The following is a 21061-nucleotide window of genomic DNA, read 5'->3' as shown; positions in this document are numbered from 1 at the left end:
TCTTTAATGATTTTTGTTTCTTTTGCCACTTTGCTAGCATCCCATGCCTGGCTGTCTCACTCAGACTCCCTTCTCAGAGGGTCTCTTCTCTGCCTCTACCTTCCTGCAGATAGATGTATGGATCACACCCATTAAAGGCAGACATCTGCAGAATTCAGCTGTCAACTCTGAAAAGTCTTTATCCATCAGATGGAACATTTTGGCTCTTGATAAGGTAGGAAAGAATTTATTTTTAAAGACAAAGGAAGAGAAACCTCTGATATTCTTCTTGTTTTATTTAACTATCCCCAAACAACTGCTTCTTTCCTCTCGCCTCCCCCAAACCCCAAGTGATAAACCCCAACATTACACACAAATACAACATGGAGAATTTCAGACCAAATTATATAACCTGGAAAAAGGTACAAACAACAAAAATTATTTTGTAAATAAAAGTATCTACCAAGCTTAACTATAACCAGTGCTTTATATCCCACTGATATTTCCTTTGAGTACTAATCACAGTTATAATTTAGCTACTTGCTAATCAAAGATTTTGTTCCCTCTATATGAGTTATTTTGGGTTAAGGTAGCCATCAACAATCAGACACATGAAATCCTTCACGAGAACCAAGTGATACTATTTGCAAAAATCTTCGCAATTCTTAGGTATAACACGGGTTTTTTTCTGGTTTGTTTGTTTTCCTTTCTTTTCTTCTTTCTTCTCTCCTTACCTGTATTAGACCTGGCACAATCTCTGGTAGAAGCTGAGTAAGGGTTTCTTTAGATACTCTTTCTATAACTTTTGTCTGCATTTTGATTGCAGCCAGATTAATGGGGTAATCTGCAGTTTGGATAATTGGACAGAGAACTTTGATGCACTGATCTGGGCTAATGGAAGTGGCCAGCATGGAAGCAGCTTCTTCAGCAGATCTCACCACCTATTGAAAGAATAAGTAAAGGACATAGAAAAATGATTTATATGAGACTGGTACACTATAGTTTGTTGTCTGGCACTAAATGGTTTTGAGTATAAACATTTCCTATCAAGAGCTCTACAATATTGTAGAAATATGTGAAGAGGTAATTGATTCCAACTGTTGGACATAATTTCTTAAAAACACAACTCTTTCCCATACTACCTTTGCTGGCATGTAATTTCTTGTCATTTGTTACTGCTTGTTAGGTTGGTGATCACTGATAAAACATGTTTTCACATTCATTTCAAAAGCATGTTTAATGATATGCCTAGACTGCCATTTCTAGAAGTCAATCTAGCTAGTTTTTTCTAGTTTTTCTTCCACTCTATCTTTGAAAGAAACTATGACAAGAGAGTACATTAATCCTGAAGAATATGAAGAACAAGCAGAATGAGAGTAATTAGGTAGGAGGTCAAAAGGTACACAAGCTCAAGACACAACATGGGCATAAGAGAGAAAATTAACATCTGATCTTCATATTAGTGCTGTGGTGGCACCTGTTATCTAGCAGGAGAAACCAGTGTACAAAATGATGGTGGTTTGTACACCAATGATGTACAAAAACCTCATAACTGTTTCTTTCCATCCTTGTGCCCTTTACTCTCTCTCACTCATAACACATGAAACCATGAGAGAGAAAAAAGCACAGCCATAGAGAAGGAATGATGGGGACATGACAATTTAATAAATACACTACATGAAACAAATCAAGAGAGTGCAGGGAAAAGAGAAACGAGTATCAGGTGAGTGATAAAGTCAACTGGCATGGAAGGAATCGCAATTGACTTCAAAACCTGAAGCTCCACATTAAGTTTCACAGAGTAAGTGCCCTTGCATGGGGAAGACATACTCATTTAATAATAAACCTGGATTCTTTCCACAGCATCAGTGACACTGATGTCAACTGCTTAATAGTGGGCTGGTTACTGTATTTGTGTTTCTTATATCCACATGCACTACCCTTTACTGTGTAGGCAGGCATCACGAATACTTTTGAGCAAGGTTACAGTTACCCTTCTTCCGAACCCCCTCACTATTCTTGGCTACAACCAACTCCCCCTTTGATACCTTCCTGTGCGTTTTCCCCTTACACCATCCACAGCCATGCTCTCAAATGGTGCGGAGCTGGCTCGAAGTGGAAAGGGTTGACAACTCCTTGTCATGTTTAGTCTCATCTCTCAACCATAAACCTTAACGAAATCCAAAAGCTTGTTACAAAGCTCCAGAACACCTATATTTGGCTTAAGATGCCAAACAAGGGAAAACTTTCTTTGAGTTACTCCTCGAAGAGCTATGGTGATACACTGTTGGTTACACTGTCCTCTTGAATGGTACCTAAGGTAATTGTTGTTAGGGCTGATATTAACCATTTGAGCACTTTTAAAACTGCAGGTTGTTTTTTTTTCCTCGCATACCCATGTTAAATATATAATAATATGCCTATTATTAAACAAATTACTTCCTCAGTAAGAGCTAGACATTTTCTGGACAGCTGTTTCATCTTGTAATAATTTGTCATAACCTTAAACAAATGAAATAACTGATTACTAACCTCCTTATGAGGATCCTTATGTGCTTCTAATGTCTTCATGATCGTGAGCTCTGCGTAATTCTTAAACCTTGCTGGCTGGTTTCTTAGAATTTCTCTTAGAACTTTCAGAGCCAAAGCTCTAATTGCATGCTAAAGATTCAATATGAAATTAAATGAGTTATGAATCTTTAAACAGACAAATGCTTTAACATTTGTTGAGCTGCTGAAAAAGTCTTTAATAATGGAAAAATATCAGGTTATGCTCTGCACATATATACAGCCTGAACTTTTTGTTAACAAATAAAACTAGGAAAAAAAAATCTTCTCAATTTTTTTTTTGCAGAAAATTCAGGTGGCATATTACAAACACACTGCTAAACTAATCTGAATTATCTAGGCTACCTAGAAGTTGCAAACATGAGGGCTGACAAAACTGTCATGTAAATACATTTTTGTATATGATTTTTTTTTTAAAATTAAACACAAGCATTAGTGTCTTTTTGATTCTCAGTAATTTCAAACACATGGCCTCTGCAGAGAACAATTAGATAGAACTCAGTCTCTTAACAATAAGCATTACTGTGTTTTAGAAATATATTTTTAAATGCCGTGCTGCACATGATGTTTTGATACTCTAGATTCCTTCAGAGGCTATTAACAGGCCAGCTTTGAAGCCCAGTGAAAAAACACTTCATTCAAACTATCGTGTCAGAAGCAACAAATAGGAATACTGAAGAAGGTAAGTATCACTGATGCCCTTTTCACCATCAGAGCTCTCAGACTTCATGACATTTTTGTATTTCCACAGTTTGTTTTTTTTTTTAAACACTCATTGGAGTTTGTGCCCTTTCAAATTTTAAAGATACTGAAAGTAAGCTATGTGCTTTGTTAACGTTCTTAACTGGGTTAATCTAAATTTACCTCTTTATCTCCAAGAGTTTCAAGCAGCAAAAGTAGTATTGTTTTGAAGTGCTCATCCCAAACACTAAAGGACTCTTCTGGAGTTAACTTCATGAGCTCGTACAGGGCAGCCTTTCTTTCCTCAACTCTCTCATTATGGTTTGATAACTCTTTCAGTAACTCGGCAACCAGATCGGAATGGTCCATGGAAGGCTCTGTCAAAAAGGAATACACAGACACAGTTCCTGGATCACTGCAAATAAATATTACTGCATGTTGTACAACTGAAGAATGTTTTCTACGATGGCTAGCTGGCTTTCTAGCATGCTCCCATTTTTTTCCCAAAATTTGTCTGCAAAAATTGCAATTTGGCTACCACTTTTTCAGTACAGCCAACATTCCTGAACAAGCTTACAATCACCAAAAAACCCCTACAATGATATTGCGAAAAAAGCAAACCCTTGCAGACTATTTTACTGCTAGAGTTTTTATGCTTGCAGTATCCAAATCTGACCTACACTGAAGAGCCACCTTTCCCATACGACCCTTCCATCCAAGATGAAAAATTTGTCTTTTCTCTGTTAGTATTACAGAACTGTTTAGCATTTTGTAAGTCATGATCCCACAACAATAGCTAGGCTGCTAACACAAAGATGGGGGGAAAAAATGTACAACAATGGTGCTTGGTACAAAATAGCTGAAATAGAAGCAAATCGGGCCATCTGTCCTTTGGAGATTCCCAATAGCAAGCAATTACGAGATGGCCCTGGATTTTAGTTTTGATTAGAGAGGATTCTATGATGATGGACAAATGTATTGGTGACACATGCCATATTTATAAACACTGGACTTCAAACAAAGGTATCGGCAAATAGTCACGAAATTTAAAAATTAGTCTTAATGAAAAATAAATATCTTTATTCCACCATTGAGACCCACTTAGCCTGTAAGAAAGAAAAGCATATAGCTTCCATCTTTGCACTGAGACTTAACAGAAACATGCATTTTTTTCTGGAAACAGTTTGAAATTTCTGGCATAAAATGCACATGTTCCTGCATTGCATCTTTTCTGAAATGATTCCATTTATTAACACACAAAATACATTCTCCGTAACAAATTAATTATACCATATATTGAGAAACCACAGCCCTTGAACATCTTGTATTCAATACTGTAACTTGTAAATACTGAACAAAGCACTTGCACAAAGAAAAAAGCTGAATACCATAGAATCAAGTATCTTAAAATCACACGTCAGTTACCATGAAAATCATGCTGTTTTTGAACCCCACATTCCTATTTGCATTGTGTTTTGCATGAATAAACAGGAGCACAAACACCTGAAAGCAAACTGCAAGCACTTCTGCTATCTCTATATTAATGGATGGTTAATACTTGACTAAAGGACAGAGTGAAGTTGCATTAGGTGAGTTATTAATTAGCAGAGATGAGCAGAATGGACAATTGCTTTTTACAGAATCAAGATCATTATTTTTATTGCCAGAACTATTATGCATATTCTACCAAACTGTGAGGATGACAGCTATAGCAAATCCTATTTCAGGGAATGCATATTGCCACTTAATTAGCAAAACTACCCATATCAGTTTAAATAAAGTATTTTCACTGTGGTGTCATCTTTAATGAATGGAGGGAAGGGGTAAAGACAGGGGAATGTAGCAGCCATGCCCATGCAGAAGTAAGGGGAGGAAAGAAGCTTCATTAGTTGAGGAAATAACTGAAATTCCTGAAAAACATGAAGATAACCAAGAAGGGTGTGCCTTCACAGCCTGTATTTTCCATTCCTTTGTACAACTTCGCACCTAGTGTTTGATTTCCAAACATTCTCCAGATAAGAATGGAGAAGCAGGAAAGAAGTCATGTTCAAAGTCTACTCTCAAAATTTCTTTTTCAGAAAGAAAAAAAACCCCAAATGAACAAGAGCAGATGCAGTTCCTTCATTTGAATTAATTAAACTATGCATTAGAGAGTTAAATATTTGATGAAGAACAGCTCTTCTCAAACCAATCAAATAATATCTTTTTGACAGGATAAACAGTGTAGGGGTTTCAAAGGGAACATACAGGTATATCCTCAGTTTAGGAAAGATTTTCCTACTGTCACCCATAGCATCTTAATACAAAAGGCATGCAAACATGGTGGCCATGTTTGCAAAAAGCAAAAGCAAATGAAGGTGGTGCAAAACTTGATGAATTACTTGCAGGGTGACTGGACTATAAATGGCTTTCTATTAATCTAGGGGGATACAAGTGATGTCCTTGCTCAGGTCTGTGCAGAGCCTGGTTCTGTTTGATGCTTTTATTAAATAGTATAGAATGAATATAAAATATGCAGATGACATCAACTTAAAAGGAACTGCAAACATTCTGGAGAACAGGATAAAAATTGAAAATTATCATGATAAATCAGAGTAATGGTCTGAAAGAAAAAATGATGCTAAGTGTAAGGCGAGACACAAAAAGCAGAAATCTTAAGCCCTTATACAAAGTGGCAGGTAAAAAGGAAAATGTTTGGAAAACACAATCCATGGAAATAAGCTAAAATAAATAGTTTCTTTAGAGAAGAACACTGTTTTTCAAACAGACACTGGGAACTGCTTTTAAGGAGTTTGGAAGTGACTTTGAAAGCCAGGTTTCCCTACGCTTCAGCATTTCCCCTGGGGAAAAAACAAAGTGCAAGTGGTTGGAAGATTTCGGCTGCTACTCTGAAAACCTTTTTACGGTAAGAGAGGCAAAACACTCAAATGGTCATGTGAAGTTACACCGTGACATCTCCTCTACTGGAAATTTTCAACTTCTAGACAAACCATCTGCAGAATACACGTTTGTATCCCAGTGCTGCTGACAGGACTATATCAGTAGCTAAGGTTTTCCCATCTATCCCTGTTCCACATCTTTCTCCCAGTAATACACAACAGGATAGCTGGGAGTCCAATACTAACATAATTTTGTCATGAACAGGCAGCAATTCTCTGGAGCTTCTGAAAACTGAAATCTGATGTTCAATGAGCCCTTTAGGTTTATGGGAAGAGCACGTAACTCCCAACTGAGGAACTGTAAGCACAAAGTATTTTGCCAAGCGTGTCTTTTCTCATGAAGACTTTTTCCAAGTTATCTTAGGTGAAATTCTAAAAACAACACACAAATGACAAAATGGACATGATATAACTAAATACTAAGGGTGAACACGGGAATGAAACCAAGTACTTTACTAAGATCTATTAAAAAGAAGACCTAAATAATGCACTGCAGTACTTCTCCAGCCAGGACAAACTAATACTGGATGGGGATGCTTCACTCCAGCCAGTCATGAGTTTCTACAAAACCAGATCATGCTGGTGCAACACAGACTGCATTTGGTTTAATGCGATATCCAAAAATAAGTTGTCAGAAGGTATAAAGATCCTTCCCCCATGTAAAATGGGATCCCTGTAATACAGAATCTCAATCATAAACTGGCCCTGTATGTGCATGGCAAAGCTATTTAATTATTAATATGTACATGACATGATTCGTAAAAACTTGCTTTCCCTCAGTCTTTTTCAGAAAATAATTGGCTATACTATATGCCCCTTCATAAAACAGAAAACAAAGAGAAATGTACTTTACTTGGATTTTTTTTTTATTTAATGCAAACCTAAAAAAACTTTGTTTTTCAACAGTTTCTATAAACACAGCTGGATGACAGAAGCAAAACAGGCAGAAAGGGGAAAATTAATTTGTCCCTCACTATTAAGAAATACATTTACTTAAGCTATAGCTGAATATGAAATACCAAAACCAATGAATACCAGATTATGAGAACCATCGACTGCTTATTAAAATAATGATAGTACTATTACTTTGGAACCTTCCCAACATTTAGATACAAAAAATTACCCAAAGATATACTGATAAATATTATAAGGAGGCTCTAGAATCTTCTGAAACAGCAGCCCAAGTTCCTGGATTTACATGGGCTAACTGAACCACCTTCCTGGCAAAAAGCCTGCTTGTTTTGTTTTGTTTTAAAAGAATGTTTAGCCAATAGAAAATGCCAATGTCATGTTTCAAATACAAATATATTACTAACAAAATACTTAATCTTTCACCTCATTCCCTAACTGGTTTGATCCAGTTTTACTTCCTTGCTGTAAATATTTTCTCCACCCTCCCCCTTTAAATTTCAATCATAAAGCAATCTGAGAAGTAAGTTTATACTGACAATACTGCTACAGGACGTGCTACCAGAAGTCATTGTACAATATAGTTCAGTATTTACCTAATTTTTTGCCCTTAATCTCTACAAATACCAGGAAATCCAACAATGTAACTCAAATGGATTACTAACAAGTAAACTAGTTCAAAATACAGTATTTGTAACAACCTCTCAAAGAAGTGGCACTGTCACCACATACACTGCTAGTAATAAATTCAGAAATCGAACTCGAAGATGGAAAATCTCATAATTTTTCTCCCAACACAGAATGTAATCTGAAGCTTACCATCAGGAAACTGCTCTGCATCATCATCAAACATGGCTTCCTTCAAAGCAGATTTATTAAATGGACCAATACCATCAGAGTAATTGTACGGGTTGTAATCTCGTGAGCGTGGTGAGGAGTGGGGAGGCATTGTGTTGAGTAATGACGTTTTGTTATCAAGGGCTGTTCGACCTGTATCGCTCACACCGCTTCCTGCTCGTATGTCTACTATTCCAGAAGCACTGCAAATCTGCAGGAGAAATATTATAGGAACATATGAAATGGACATACCTTTCAACTAACTACATTACTAATTCATTTATGTAGCAAAAGCTTACAAATTTCAAACTAGCCTCCAAATAAGAAGTCTTCGAAACAGTTCCCTAAACTTTGCTTTTCTCAAAAAACCCCAAACAAACCAAAAACCAAAAAAAGGAAAGTGTACATAGTCAAAAAAAAATTATGAACTAGCAACAGCTGTCAGTATTTTATCTCACGAGTTTGATGCAAATTAATTAAAAATGTGTTTAAGCATATGCATATTTGGCAAGCTCAACAAATCTGAAAGCCAAAGTTCCACAGAAGCAGAATTTTTAAACACTGCACGTAGCACTGAAAAACCCACAGGTTTTATATAAAATAAATAAAACCTTCAGGAAAACATATTAGGGTGTAAGCTTCTCAAAAACTGAACTCCAGCTGTTTTGCAAGATCATCTGTTTTTAATCTGTTAACATTTTAAAATAAACAGGCAGTGCTACTTAGAATTAGTATTTACATTTTCAAAATGTGGTTCAAGACTAGGAACATATTTTTCTAAAGCTCTGAAGTTCAATTCGGAAGAAATATTCAATTTCAGAAGTCGTAAGACATAAACCTCCTGACACAGATGCTTTGTCATCTGTAATCAGACACTGGCTTAGTTTGCTGATACCAAGATGCACTGAGTTTAAATACTCACCGAGTCACCATCATCTTTTTTAGCATCTCGTTTTACAGGCTCATTCATATCTTCCTGACTACGAAAACTGAAATTCTGAATGGCTTCAGTGACTCCACGAAGAGAGCTGTAAATATCTTCAGAATTCATATTTTCAGTGTCATAGTCAAATGCACTGTGGGCCACAAAGAAGGACAGAGGAATTAAGATTTATTTTGTGACCTCATATTTTTAAATCACATTAGCATACAACTACAGAGACTCAAGAGGTATTAATAAAATTATCACTTTTCTTGAAACTCATTAAGAAAGCAATCTGGCTCTCCACAATACAAAACTGTATTATGGTATGTCTTAGCAGGTATACTGCCACTGACAGAAAGCACTGAGAAGAAGCAGCCAAGGGAAAGGCTACATTGTGTAGCAGCATCTGCCTGAATAAATGAACTTGTTTTGCTTTTTCACTCTACTGAGTATGAAACACCTGGAAGTTTTATACCATCATCTTTCTGAAGGAAGTCCCAAAGTAAGGAGGATTGATAAAACTCAACAGGAAGTCGACTGGTAAAAGCAAAATTACAAAGTCCACTTCACTGGCAAGATTGGTACCACAAAAACCATTTAAAACTCTTAATTCTTTAGTCTCCTCAATATTAAGTCTGGTTTTATGACCCAATGTGATGCTTTTGGCTGAGAAAGAGTTAATTTTCTTCACAGTAGCTGGTAGGGGGTTATGCTTGGATTTGTGCTAGAAATAGGGTTGATAATTCAGGGATGTTTTAGTTACTGCTGAGCAGTGCTTACACAGAGCCAAGGCCTTTACTGCTCCTCACACAGCCCTGCCAGTGAGTGGGGCTGGGTGTGCACATGGAGCTGGGAGGGGATACAACCAGGACAGCTGACCCCAACTGACCCAAGGGATGTTCCATACTGCGTGGAGTCATGCTCAGCATATAAAACAGAGCGAAGGAGGAGGAAGGAGGGATGTTTAGAGTGATGGCAATTGTCTTCCCAAGTCACTGTTACAAGTGATAGGGCCCTGCTTTCCTGAGGACAGCTGAATACCTGCCCACCATGGGAAGAGGTGAATGAATTCTTTGTTTGGCTGTGCTTGCACAAGAAGCTTTTGCTTTACCTATTAAATTGCCTGAGTTTTCTCACTTTTATATTCTGATTGTCTCTCCTATCCTGCCACAGGGGGAGTGAGTGGCAGTGTGGGGCTTAGTTGTTGACTGGAGTTTAACCACGACACTCAGCTGACATATTCTAACATTTGTCAGAGGTGAATACTTCTGTTCCCTCTCTTGCTAATCCATTTGCATACCAAAATGCACAGCCCTTTCCCACCTAAGGCCAGCTTTGGCACTTGTCAATGTACTATCAGTTCACTGTGCTATCGTTCTACGGAGGAAAGGTGACTATTTTTAAGCATCTGTCATTTTGTGCCAAGTTTTCTTCATGCTTTGGGGTTACAACTTTGGATAATGTGCAATGAAACCCTAGATGCAGAACTGTAACACCACCAGCCTACATCACCTTGGTGACAAAGTGTTCTGCGATGTATTGGTTGGGGAAGTGAGAGGACTTGACCAACTTGCTGGGGAGCGTGGAGTAGGTCTTGTTAAAGGACTTCCCATCGATCCCTGGAGAAGGAGGAGAGGTGAGAAGAGATACTCCAGTAGGACTTCAGCTTCCCTTTTTACATTATTGTATTTATTTTCTAGTGCCCAGAAACATTTAAAGAGCTTCTATTAATTTCTTGGATTGGCTAAACAATTACTAGCAACTTTAATCCTGTGTAACTTTGACATTAGAAAGTAAAAGATAAGCTACTCTTAAAAAGCACATTCAAACTTATTAAGTCACCGGGAAGCAATATAGACTAAGAAACTTTAATTCTACAGGAACAAGAAAAGGCATTCCATAAAGAGTGGTATCAGCTACTAAGATGGGCTTCTACATAGATTTGGGTTACCTTTCCTCCTCTACCAACCTTCTTGCTCTCACAAATAACTCTACTGAAATGCGCTTATGTTCAAAACATCAATAACTTTAGAAAGAATAGTAATAGAGGTGAAGATACCTGACCACTATTGCCTGTATTCCGGAGATGATTATGGAGAAGCTTTGTAGCTCCATCCTGAAATGTTTTTGGTAAAGCACCCAATAGCATTGTAAACTCTGGAGTGTTGAGTTCAAAAAGGGAAATCAGCACTGACTGTGCAGCCTACAAGAAGAAAATCCAAATTGAAGACATTAATTAAGAGTTTCAAAGTAATTTTATCAGCAAGCAATGTATAATGAGCGGTAATTACAAAATGTGACTTAAGTCTTGATCAAGCTTAAATAAAGACGTTAACAGATAGGAACAAAAGCAATTCATATTTGCTGGTAAGCTGAAATTCTGATTTTGATAAATTCAGGCACACAACAATAATTTTAACAAGCAGTCTTTCAGAAATGCACTTTTCAATTCCCCTAACCCAGATCTCTCCTCAGTAAAAAAATACTGAAGGAATTTGCAAAATGGCTTTTAAGGGGTTTGGGAAGTTGAACAAGTTTAAAGAGAAAAATGGAACACACCAGGCAGGAACAAGCCTGTGCTCCCTTCTCCTGAGTACTGAAAGTAGCAATTCCAGATCATAGCTAATCAACACACTAACTTGAAAAGGAACAGTTACCACTTTAGAAATTAAAAATATCCCAAACAAGACACACCCTGACTAGAACAAGATTGTAGTGATCACAGCACTTGATACTCTTTATAATGTATCCTACAGCCAAATTAGTTAACCTTGCCCCCACTTCCCACTCTGCTTCCTTTTAGCATTTTAAAGGATAGGCAAACATTTAGCTGACTACGTATTCTGAAGTTTTCAACTTAAGTCTGTAGTCCACTGGATGTCACCTCCCACACCCTCAATTTTATCAGTTCATCTTTAACACCATGTTCTTTCTACAGCATGTTTTATTACATATATTTTTTTACCTGAAAAAAAAAAAATCATTGCTCTTCACTAACAAAGCAACACAGTAAGCTATACAATGGTTGTATTCCTTTAGTAAAGGAATACTGACTGCATAAATTAGTAGAGTTTGTACAGTTTGATGAAGATTCACTGGATAGTGTCACAAACCTGTTAACATTGTAACTAAACTAACGTGCAAAGAAGAGCTAGAGAAAGTTCGAGAATTAACAGCTTCTTTGTAGTAAGAAACTCTGATTGTAAGATTAACCAACTATGTGTAGTTTATACAGCTCACCACCAAAGTCTGCCATGCACTGGAGAGAACCAGTGCCTCATGTGAGACAGAATTATAGGCAGCCTGCTTAAGCAGCAACATACTCTAAGCAAGTAGTTGAGAAAAATTCTTTTAGACATTTATTTCCCTCCTTTTGCTTCCAGAGCAATGAACTGTAGCATTTTTTAATTAAAAGTGGAAAGCCAAGGTATGAGAACACATACCTGCACACATCTCAGTATTAAGTTTAACAACAAAAATCTGAGCATGTCAGATTGCCACAAATTATCTTTCCATACTCGTGACTAGCTGTTTTCTTCAACTTTTATTTCCTTCTCCCTGTGACAAGCTTTCCCTTTAAGTGATCACCGTGAATGCCCTCTGCAATCTGTCTTTGATGTTTCTCTTGTCCTTGTTATTTCTTATGGTCAGTCTTTTAATCAAAATTGACACAAGGCAAAATCAAAACAAATTCATCAACTGAGCAAAGGTTTGGGAATTACCACTTTCCTTTTTCTGTCCTGTTATCCAGTCTCCAATCCATAACACTGTGTCTATTTAAGCTGCTAATAAAAGGACACAATGGACAGTCCAGGGTCATATCAGAAAACAATACCATCGTGTCTGCCCAAAATGAAGCTCTGTCCAAAGTATCAAAATTAATACTGACTCACAGAAGGTTTTCAACTATGCAATTATATGTTTTCTCTCTTTTTTCCTGAACACAGAAACTTCATTACGTTTAGAGTATTATATACATTTTAGAGTATTGGGAAGTTTTTCTTCTCCTCAGCATAAGCTCTCTCTTGATATTTCAGTCATACAGAGATCAACTTTAAAGACTGCAATAAGGGTTAGAAGTATTTCTTTGGTTTTGTTTTCTTCTTAGAAGAACTCTAAGAAGATTCTAACTCTTTCCAGAAGCATTCTAATCTTAGAAGAAATCTGTGTTCTGAAACACAATTTTACCTTCCAGCAAGAAGTCCCATGTCACTGAACTACACCAGAAGCGCCCAACTGCAGACTAATAAACTAAGATTTTTCACAATACTTAGCACTGGAAATGTTTTTACTAATGAAAAAACCAAATCCCTGAATTATACAGAAGTACTTTGGGAAAAGCTTGTTATTTAAAGAAATCATACTAAATGCTATAAAGTCTATTAAACGAAGTAAAATTAAAAAGCCTGTAATAGCAGGTTGAGAAGCCTGTTAAGAGAATGAAATATTTTGTATAATCAGAATAACTCTTTTGACTTCTTATTGGTAAAATTTTATTGTCAAGAGTTATAAAAGGATTTTGGCCGCTAGTTGCCTCTGACAGTTGTGTTATGGAAAGAAAAAATAAAATGAGAAAACTTATATAATTAAGGTGTTCCAGACAATTAAACTCACTGGCAATTCTTTCCATGATTCAGTTACTTATTGACATAAAAATGCTTATTAGACATATGAACCATCAGATAAGACAGCTTGCCACGTGTCTTAGTACTAAAACTTCACTGATTTAGAAGATAGTGCTGCTTCAATTCTCCTCCTGTTTTATGGTCTTTTATATGTCACTAGAACATGATATCAGGCAAGAAAAGTCCATTGGATATAATATATTACAGCTTTCTCATACTCACAAAGTTATACAAGAAGTGAAAGACTAAAACAGTATCTCAAATATAAACTCTCCTGTGGTTTTTTTCAGTGAATATTACAAGCAGTCTAGATACCAAGAAGTCATAGAAGTTATTTTTATTTTTAGTTTTCTGTGTCAAAGACACTTGCACTGATGAGACATAAAGTTAGTATGGTTATGTAGCCTTCAAAAAGTGTTAACATGCTGGCAATGGCAGCTATGAAAGAATGGCTGGTGACTGTCAGAACAGAACTCAATTCCACCAAACTGCAAACAAAATTAGAAAACGTTTGCTATCTGTAAGCTGAAGTACTATTTAGAAACCCTTTCCAAAGCCTGCATTAATAGTACATTTATATCTGTGTAGCTCACAAATATTAGTTTTCACGTTAGATGGAAAAAGGAGCTTTGCATTGGAACAGCAGCACTACAAGAACAAACCTTTGACACTACCTTATTAAAGTACCAATTTGCTTTTGTCAGAGGTTCAACAGCTATTTACCTATCTTTGTTAAACACAAAGGACTTGAGAAAATCCAACAGAGATTAGACCAAGTTTGCTACCAAATTTACCACTCACTCTGCTTACAAATGTGCTATTAGCATCACAGAGGGTGGTCTCTGAAGTAATATTAAAACTGTATAGAAAAGAAATTTTGATACTAGATAGTGCTTGAAATAAAAGTTATTCCTTGTATTATGAAACAATCTCAACATATTAACATACATGAAAACATAACCCTAATGGAGAGTTTCAAGATGTGTTAATTTAAAATTTTTACTTTTTTGGTAAAAATCTACTTTTTCACTTTTGATGCTTTATACAGAAAAAATAGATGCATTTACTGAGAACGATATAAAAGTATCTTTTCTCTACGAAAGAAATAAGTTTGCTTTTAAAGGAATTTTTTTTTTGTTTAGGCAAGAAATATCACCTTCTCTAATTTGCCAAGGTACTTGGAATGTACTGCAATGCTAAGGACACATTAACAAACATACCTTCCTAACATCTGAGCTTTTAGGTTCAGTGGTCCAGGTGATGATTCGAGACACTGCTAACCTTGTTTCACTTGAGTTAACAAAATCTCCTGGATCCATCTGTTGTGCAAGAGTTTCTATGTATTTTAGGATTGCAACTTTGACCTGCAAAGAGAAACAGAGTCAGGTGGACAGTAAAAATGGTGTGCTACAAGAAAAAGTGTGCTTGCAGAATGGAGTATTCCCTAAAATAAAGACTGCTTTTTTTCTAATTAAACTAGACATGTTTTCAGCATTGATATAAAACTTTTTATAACAAATCAATTTACAAGTGGATAAACATTTGAAGAAGGGAGTTATTCCATAGAAATTCAAATATTCATAAAAAGCTTACATTTCACTGCAATTAAAGGACACATAAATCACTGCATATGCAGAAGCTTGTATTTAAAAAAAAAAGAAAGAAAAGATTTATTCAGAATTACTATGAACTTTTTTCAAGTACTAAAATGAAAAATGAGTATCATTTGATGAACCAATAATCAGCTCTTACTAGTTCCTACTAGCAGTTAGGTAGTTAATACTCAGTACTTTTTTATAAAACACCAGAGTCAAGCAGTCACTGTCCTTGGGAATAAGCCACAGGAATCTTCCCATTAAATATTAAGAAGGTGTGGAGTGGAATTTCTAGGAGAGACTCGGGGGGGGGGGGGTCACGTGCACACTTTTTTTAAAGATATGTAGAAGACAGAGACATGGATTTACCCGGACGACAGAAAAGCTGCTGTACTCCCCGATTTATCTAAGGTTTATCACTCCACTAACTCCCTCTACTCCTTATGCAGAATCCCTGTTCTGTACATCCCAGCCTCTCTCTAGTTTGTCCAATACTGCCCTACTTGGGCAAAGGGCTACTATACCTCTATAATATTTACCTCCTCAACTCTTGCTGCCTCAGAGATTTGTCACCCAACCAACAAAAGTGGTGAACATTTATTTAGGTCACCTATTTGACTTGGCTGCTTTAATTTCCACTAATAATTACAGTGAACTAGAAATACCTATCAGGAGGGAGACACCTACATCCATCATAATCAGAAACCAAACCAGTTCTGGGTGTATCTTTGATTGTTCATGGCTTGTAGTACAACTGTTCTGAGCAAAGCTATTCAGAAATTTCTCTTGGTCATGAAACTTGCAAGCTAGTAAAAACTCAAGATACACTGGCACACACACGAGGATTAATAATGAATACTTCATTTTCAAAGCAGCTGTTAAAGCTCAACTTTGAAGTTACACAACAAGTAACAGCTGGAGGCTTTCATCTTATGCAGATCAATATCAACAAATGCAGTAAAACCCACACGCTAGATTCTTTCCAAGGAAAAAATAAACCACAAACACCTCTGGAGCAAAAAACCTTAGGTCACATGACTTCCCAAATATGAAGTAGTAGTTAAAATTTCTACATTACCAAGTGAAACCATTATGACAACACTATGTTTCACTGTTTAGGACATAAATATATTTAATATAACACTTCCAAAAAATTGCTCTTAAGAGCTGTAACACTTAGAACACCCAGAGGCATTTCTCCCACTGAAAAAACTCTGAAGTACTGTATCTGAGAGAGGAGTATTATTTAGTGTTTAAACTATTCCCTGAGGAAATCGCACAGACTTCTGGAAAGACGGAGGCTCTCAGGAGAGAGAAGAGCACTGAACAGAAGATGAACGGAGAGAGTTCACACTAATAAAGCTTTTCACAGTGAGACACATTCCCAAAGCTAAATTTGAGAGCTATTTTGAAAAAGAGTGTTTTTCACCAATTGTTTTTCAGAGAAGAAATTCTAGAAGGGCTATACTTTTCTATGCTCACATATAATGAAACAGTATTATTACAGACAAAAAAACCCACCCTGAAGTAAACTCCATAAGAGCAGTGAATCTATTTTAGATGTATTTTTGCCAATATTTTTTGCCAGTATTTACAATATAGCCAATATTTTGCTTATTACAATAAGATGTACAGAACTGAAATTCAGGAATAAAAAGTCTAGCACAGTTCTCTTTCAACAATCCATCTAATCTTTCTGAGAGAGGAGATGAAAATTTTTTGACTGCAATGAAAGCATCTCTAAAATTCTTACAATGAGTATCTGGCATTAATCTGAAACCACTCTTTGTGAAGTTGCTTAATACTGTCCTGACGTTCTTTGTACTCTTCTAGGTTGAATTTACTGCATTTCTGCTGGACTATAAACACTGAGGCATTTTTCCTGTACAGTATATAACACAGACAGGCATTTTGTTTAAGAACAGCACTGCTGCAGTAAGTGAGATGAAATACATACAGATCAAGTCACGATTAGCACTATGACTCACAAAAAAATAGATCAGACATAAATAGAATTAAAGTGCTTCATAAATATCTTTCACATATAATGAAACAATAAGTTCTGGCACAAAAATATGTGCAACTACCTCCAGAGATTCAGGAACTACTGTAAGAATGCTACAGAGTCAGTGCTAGAGGATAAATTGTTTTTCTGTCCTGTGAAAAATGTGAGATGTACAGGGTTTCTCTTTAGCTACATCAGGGTAAGAGAACAGAAACATTTCATGTAACAGGAAAAAAAAGAAAAAAGGAGAAAGGAATACAGAGAAGTTGCTTTCCTCAAACCTGAAAACAGTCTGCTTACACCCCAGGTGTCTGTCTCTGAGTTACTGGATACTAAAAAGTGACTGCCTCTGCCATTATTTAACAAAATTACTAAAAGGTACACTAAAGGTGAATTTTGAAGGGCTCTCTCACTGCTGCAAATCTGTGTCATTGGTTGGTTGGTTGTTTTCTTTTAATTCAGAAATTTTAATACTGACTTTGTAAAAAAAAAAAAAAAACAACTTCTGATCCAACTGCGGCAAAAACCTTTGTCAATAAATCAGTATTTTCAAAGGAAAGAGGGATTCAGAAATGTGAGCTCTGGTCACAATGCTTAAATCAATTCCTCACTGAGTCTGAGCCATCTGATATTCAAGCCAAGAAAAATGACTGGAAGTGTATTTCAGGACAACATTCATTCTTTGGAAATGTTTTGCACCCACAAAAATAAGCTTAACAGATTATATCCCGTGTAGAACATTTGGCTCCTATGCCCACCTATACATTTGACCGAAATAGATATATGCATCTGACATCTCTAAGCTGAGTTTCAGCAGTTCACCACACCTACACGTAAAATTACCACAGAACTAAGACAGATACTGCACAGTACATTATGCTGGATCCTCTGCAGATTTGGTCAGTAGAATTCTACCTTCTTTATGGTTGGTCCTCTTACTGCCTAGCTATCCAAATCCATCTCTGTGGCTGCTCTAAAAGCTCAAGTTTTATTGTCTGAGACTTAGCTGTGTTTCTAAGGGTAAGAATGATAATGATGGTTTACTCCAAAGGGTCATGATTATTTACTACCATGTGAAAACCAGAGGAAAAAGTAATTTGCAGAAGGCAATCATTCCATGGCACAAATTTCTAATATACCATTCCTTCTTATATCTGACCATCTCTAAGGATGCTGAAAATCCCTTCTCTGACTTTTTCCTGTCACAGTGACTGCCGCTTCTCAGTATTCCTTGCCCAAAGGCACACTGTGAAACAAGATAATAATTTATCAAAGAACAAAAGCTGAAGACTTCAAGAATTGGAGTAGTGCCCTAGGATTATCAATTAATCTGTTAGACATCTGGGTGCACTGAAGATGGGTTTAGTAAAAGTATTTAAAAATGTGGATATTAAATAGATACTTCTGCAACTTGTGCTCAATAACTTTACTGTCTGGATCCTGAAGTTGTAGTTACCATATGAAGACAGAAGTAGGGAGGAGATACCACTTTCTTCTAGAAAAAAGCTTACCTTCTCTTAAACATACTTTACTGTTCCAAAAATTCATTTTAAATACTCTTGATATTGTTTCAAACTAACACGTGTCCTTCTACAGAGGTAACTTTTACCGACATCTTGATTTCAGAAGTCTCTCTCAAATACTGGAAATTATTTTCGGAATGTCTTCCCACTAAGTGTTACATATTTCTTAATTCCTTCTAGGCCATACAGTGAATAATATTGAACATTGCCCCAGCTCAGTCAAGTAGGAGTCTGTGTCCTGTTCTAAATCTACATTCTCAATTTTGAAACGTGCTCAATATACCTTTACTACCTATACTACTGTATGGGAAAAAAAAAAAAAAGACTACCTCAACCATCAAATCCACCTTCCTGGGGAGGAAACCAAGTAAAATAAAACCAAGATCATTTTTTTCCAAGGATTCATTTAAACAACAAACTGATTTTTACTACCTCATTTGCTGTCTTCAATAAATGACAGCAGTCCCTTTTTAACACAGCTCTACGAAGCAACAGTGGTCAACGTATCAACTGTCCTCAAAAGCTTAAAAATGTAAATTTTACTGTATTGTAGACAAAAAAGGCATATTCATGTGACTTTAGGTTCAACATAACTTGGGAAAAGTCATATTCTTGTGCAGTGTCAAACTGTATTTCGTGCAGGATAGAGCAGAAAATGCCAGTTATCATATGCTTGTTATTTCCCCTTTCACATTACTCATAAATCTTCTTAGGATTTGATGCATTTATACTAAAATCAACTCTCTTTGGAACTGCAAATGTATTACAGAACACATTTTTACTTTTCAGTTCTGCTGACAGGTCTATGGACTATAGATTCTTATGTAAAAATGTGTGTAATTATAAAACTACACAATGCTTTCAGAAAAGTGTACCAAAGAGGGAGTTGATTTTTGACACAGTAACTCAAATTCATATTAATATTAGAATAATTTAAAATAACTGAAGACCTATCAGGCCAAACACAGGAAAATAAATCTATATATATATGAACTAGGAAAAGAAGACTGGGAAATCACAAACATAAAATTAGAAAAGACTTGATAGAGTGAGTTTGCATAACCAGCTTGATGTTAGGCAGCCACATTTTTGTTGCTCATTTTTACTGTATTGTGGTTTTATTAGATCTCTCTTGTAGCAAACATTTTCATACTATTGTCATGTTTAAAACTGAACATCTGCATGCTTAAAGTTTCTCGCAAAGGTTAGTAGCAGCATATGAATGCATTCAAATAAAAATTACTGAAAACACTGTAAGAGTTTCACATAGGGTTAAAGAATAAAGACAATAATTCAGACAAAAACCTTTGAGCTCCAAAAAGAGCGAAGCTGGTCCTGTAGTGCTGGCTTGACTGTCTGAAAGTTTACAAAAACAAAATCCACTAATTGAAAAACTTTTTTTCCTTTGTTTTCAAACAAAACAAAACAAAAATAACAATCCAATTTCAAATATTAAGACAAAAAAAATGTCTATGAATGAAGATTTCTGTTTTCAAAGCAAGCCTGAAAAGTCTTACCTTCAGGCTAGGTGTTTGGGTCTGGTCAACAGTAAATCTCATTAAAATACTGAATTGGAGGTCATTTGGAAAAGATTCCCTGTAAACAAACAAAATAATGTTAGGTTATGTGAAATTTTCTCTTAATACCTTTTGAGAAATGCTAAATAAGCCCTCACTCTTTTCAGTGAAGAAAAGCTTTAGTACTTCTAAAAGAAATTTCTACAGGTTTTGCTGATACTGTATCTGACTTTTCAGAAACATTCATTTTGGTATGTAAAGGACAAAATTAAAAGAATTCCTGCTTCAAAGCAATTACAGTTATAATAGATAACACAAGTAATAAGGAATCATACAATAATGATATGGTAGTATCATATTCTAAGTTTTTGCAATCCCCAAGTCAATATGCAGCAGTACTGCTGAAGTTATACACCACACCCCTCCCATATACTTCTCCAAACTAGCCTGCTCCATTCTGCTCTCTACTCTCCCATACTGCATCTCCAGGTATGATCCTCAAGGGGTCCGCTGCAGCAGCAAAAAAATTTTCTGTCTCCCAGCTACATACGCCATACTCTTCCCCAGATTTCCCAGCCCATCTGGCACGTGGATAGGCTCAGCAGAGGCCTGGACTGCTTAGACTGTCCTGTACTTCAGAGAATGGAGCATGACAATAAGTCCCAGAGCCCCTCCAACTCTACTTAAAAGACTTAGTTTTCAATTGGAAATAACACTAGACAAGGATGGGTATCTCTGAGGGTCCCCAAAATCATGAAGATCATTTTGGAATCAGTCTATTAATGAAGTCTGGGGACAACGGAGGGAAGACAGACAGCAAACCTATTATTGCCATGATAATTAAATGTTATGCTGACACTGAGAGATGAATATTCCAATAAGACTTTTACAACAAAATAAAGAAGTTTAAACACAATTTCTACATCACCGAACACGGGGCAAGACAACAAACATACAT

At 36.2% G+C, this 21061-nt stretch overlaps 1 protein-coding gene across 30 annotated transcripts in view; it reads right to left on the bottom strand.

The window, feature by feature from the left end:
• CLASP2 (cytoplasmic linker associated protein 2) overlaps positions 1–21061 on the bottom strand; it is a 142521-nt gene that overhangs the window by 5254 nt on the left and 116206 nt on the right. For all 30 annotated transcript variants that reach the window (XR_005566130.1, XR_005566129.1, XR_005566127.1 and 27 more), the window contains 9 exons: positions 20104–20182; positions 14684–14827; positions 10898–11041; positions 10351–10457; positions 8836–8989; positions 7896–8124; positions 3412–3605; positions 2512–2640; positions 714–920 (listed from right to left, as the gene is read on the bottom strand). Coding sequence is in view for 23 of the 30 variants with exons in the window: in XM_039388315.1 (XP_039244249.1) it covers positions 714–920; positions 2512–2640; positions 3412–3605; positions 7896–8124; positions 8836–8989; positions 10351–10457; positions 10898–11041; positions 14684–14827; positions 20104–20182 (1387 nt within the window). In the remaining 7 variants the exon portion in view is untranslated. The remainder of the gene's footprint in view (positions 1–713; positions 921–2511; positions 2641–3411; positions 3606–7895; positions 8125–8835; positions 8990–10350; positions 10458–10897; positions 11042–14683; positions 14828–20103; positions 20183–21061) is intronic.

The sequence above is a fragment of the Pipra filicauda genome, unplaced genomic scaffold, assembly GCF_003945595.2.
Source record: "Pipra filicauda isolate LSUMZ 115617 unplaced genomic scaffold, ASM394559v2 scaffold62_size3274119_pilon, whole genome shotgun sequence".
Lineage (NCBI taxonomy): Eukaryota > Metazoa > Chordata > Aves > Passeriformes > Pipridae > Pipra > Pipra filicauda.
The sequence above is the reverse complement of the archived record's forward strand: the minus strand, read 5'-3'. Positions and strand labels throughout refer to the sequence as shown.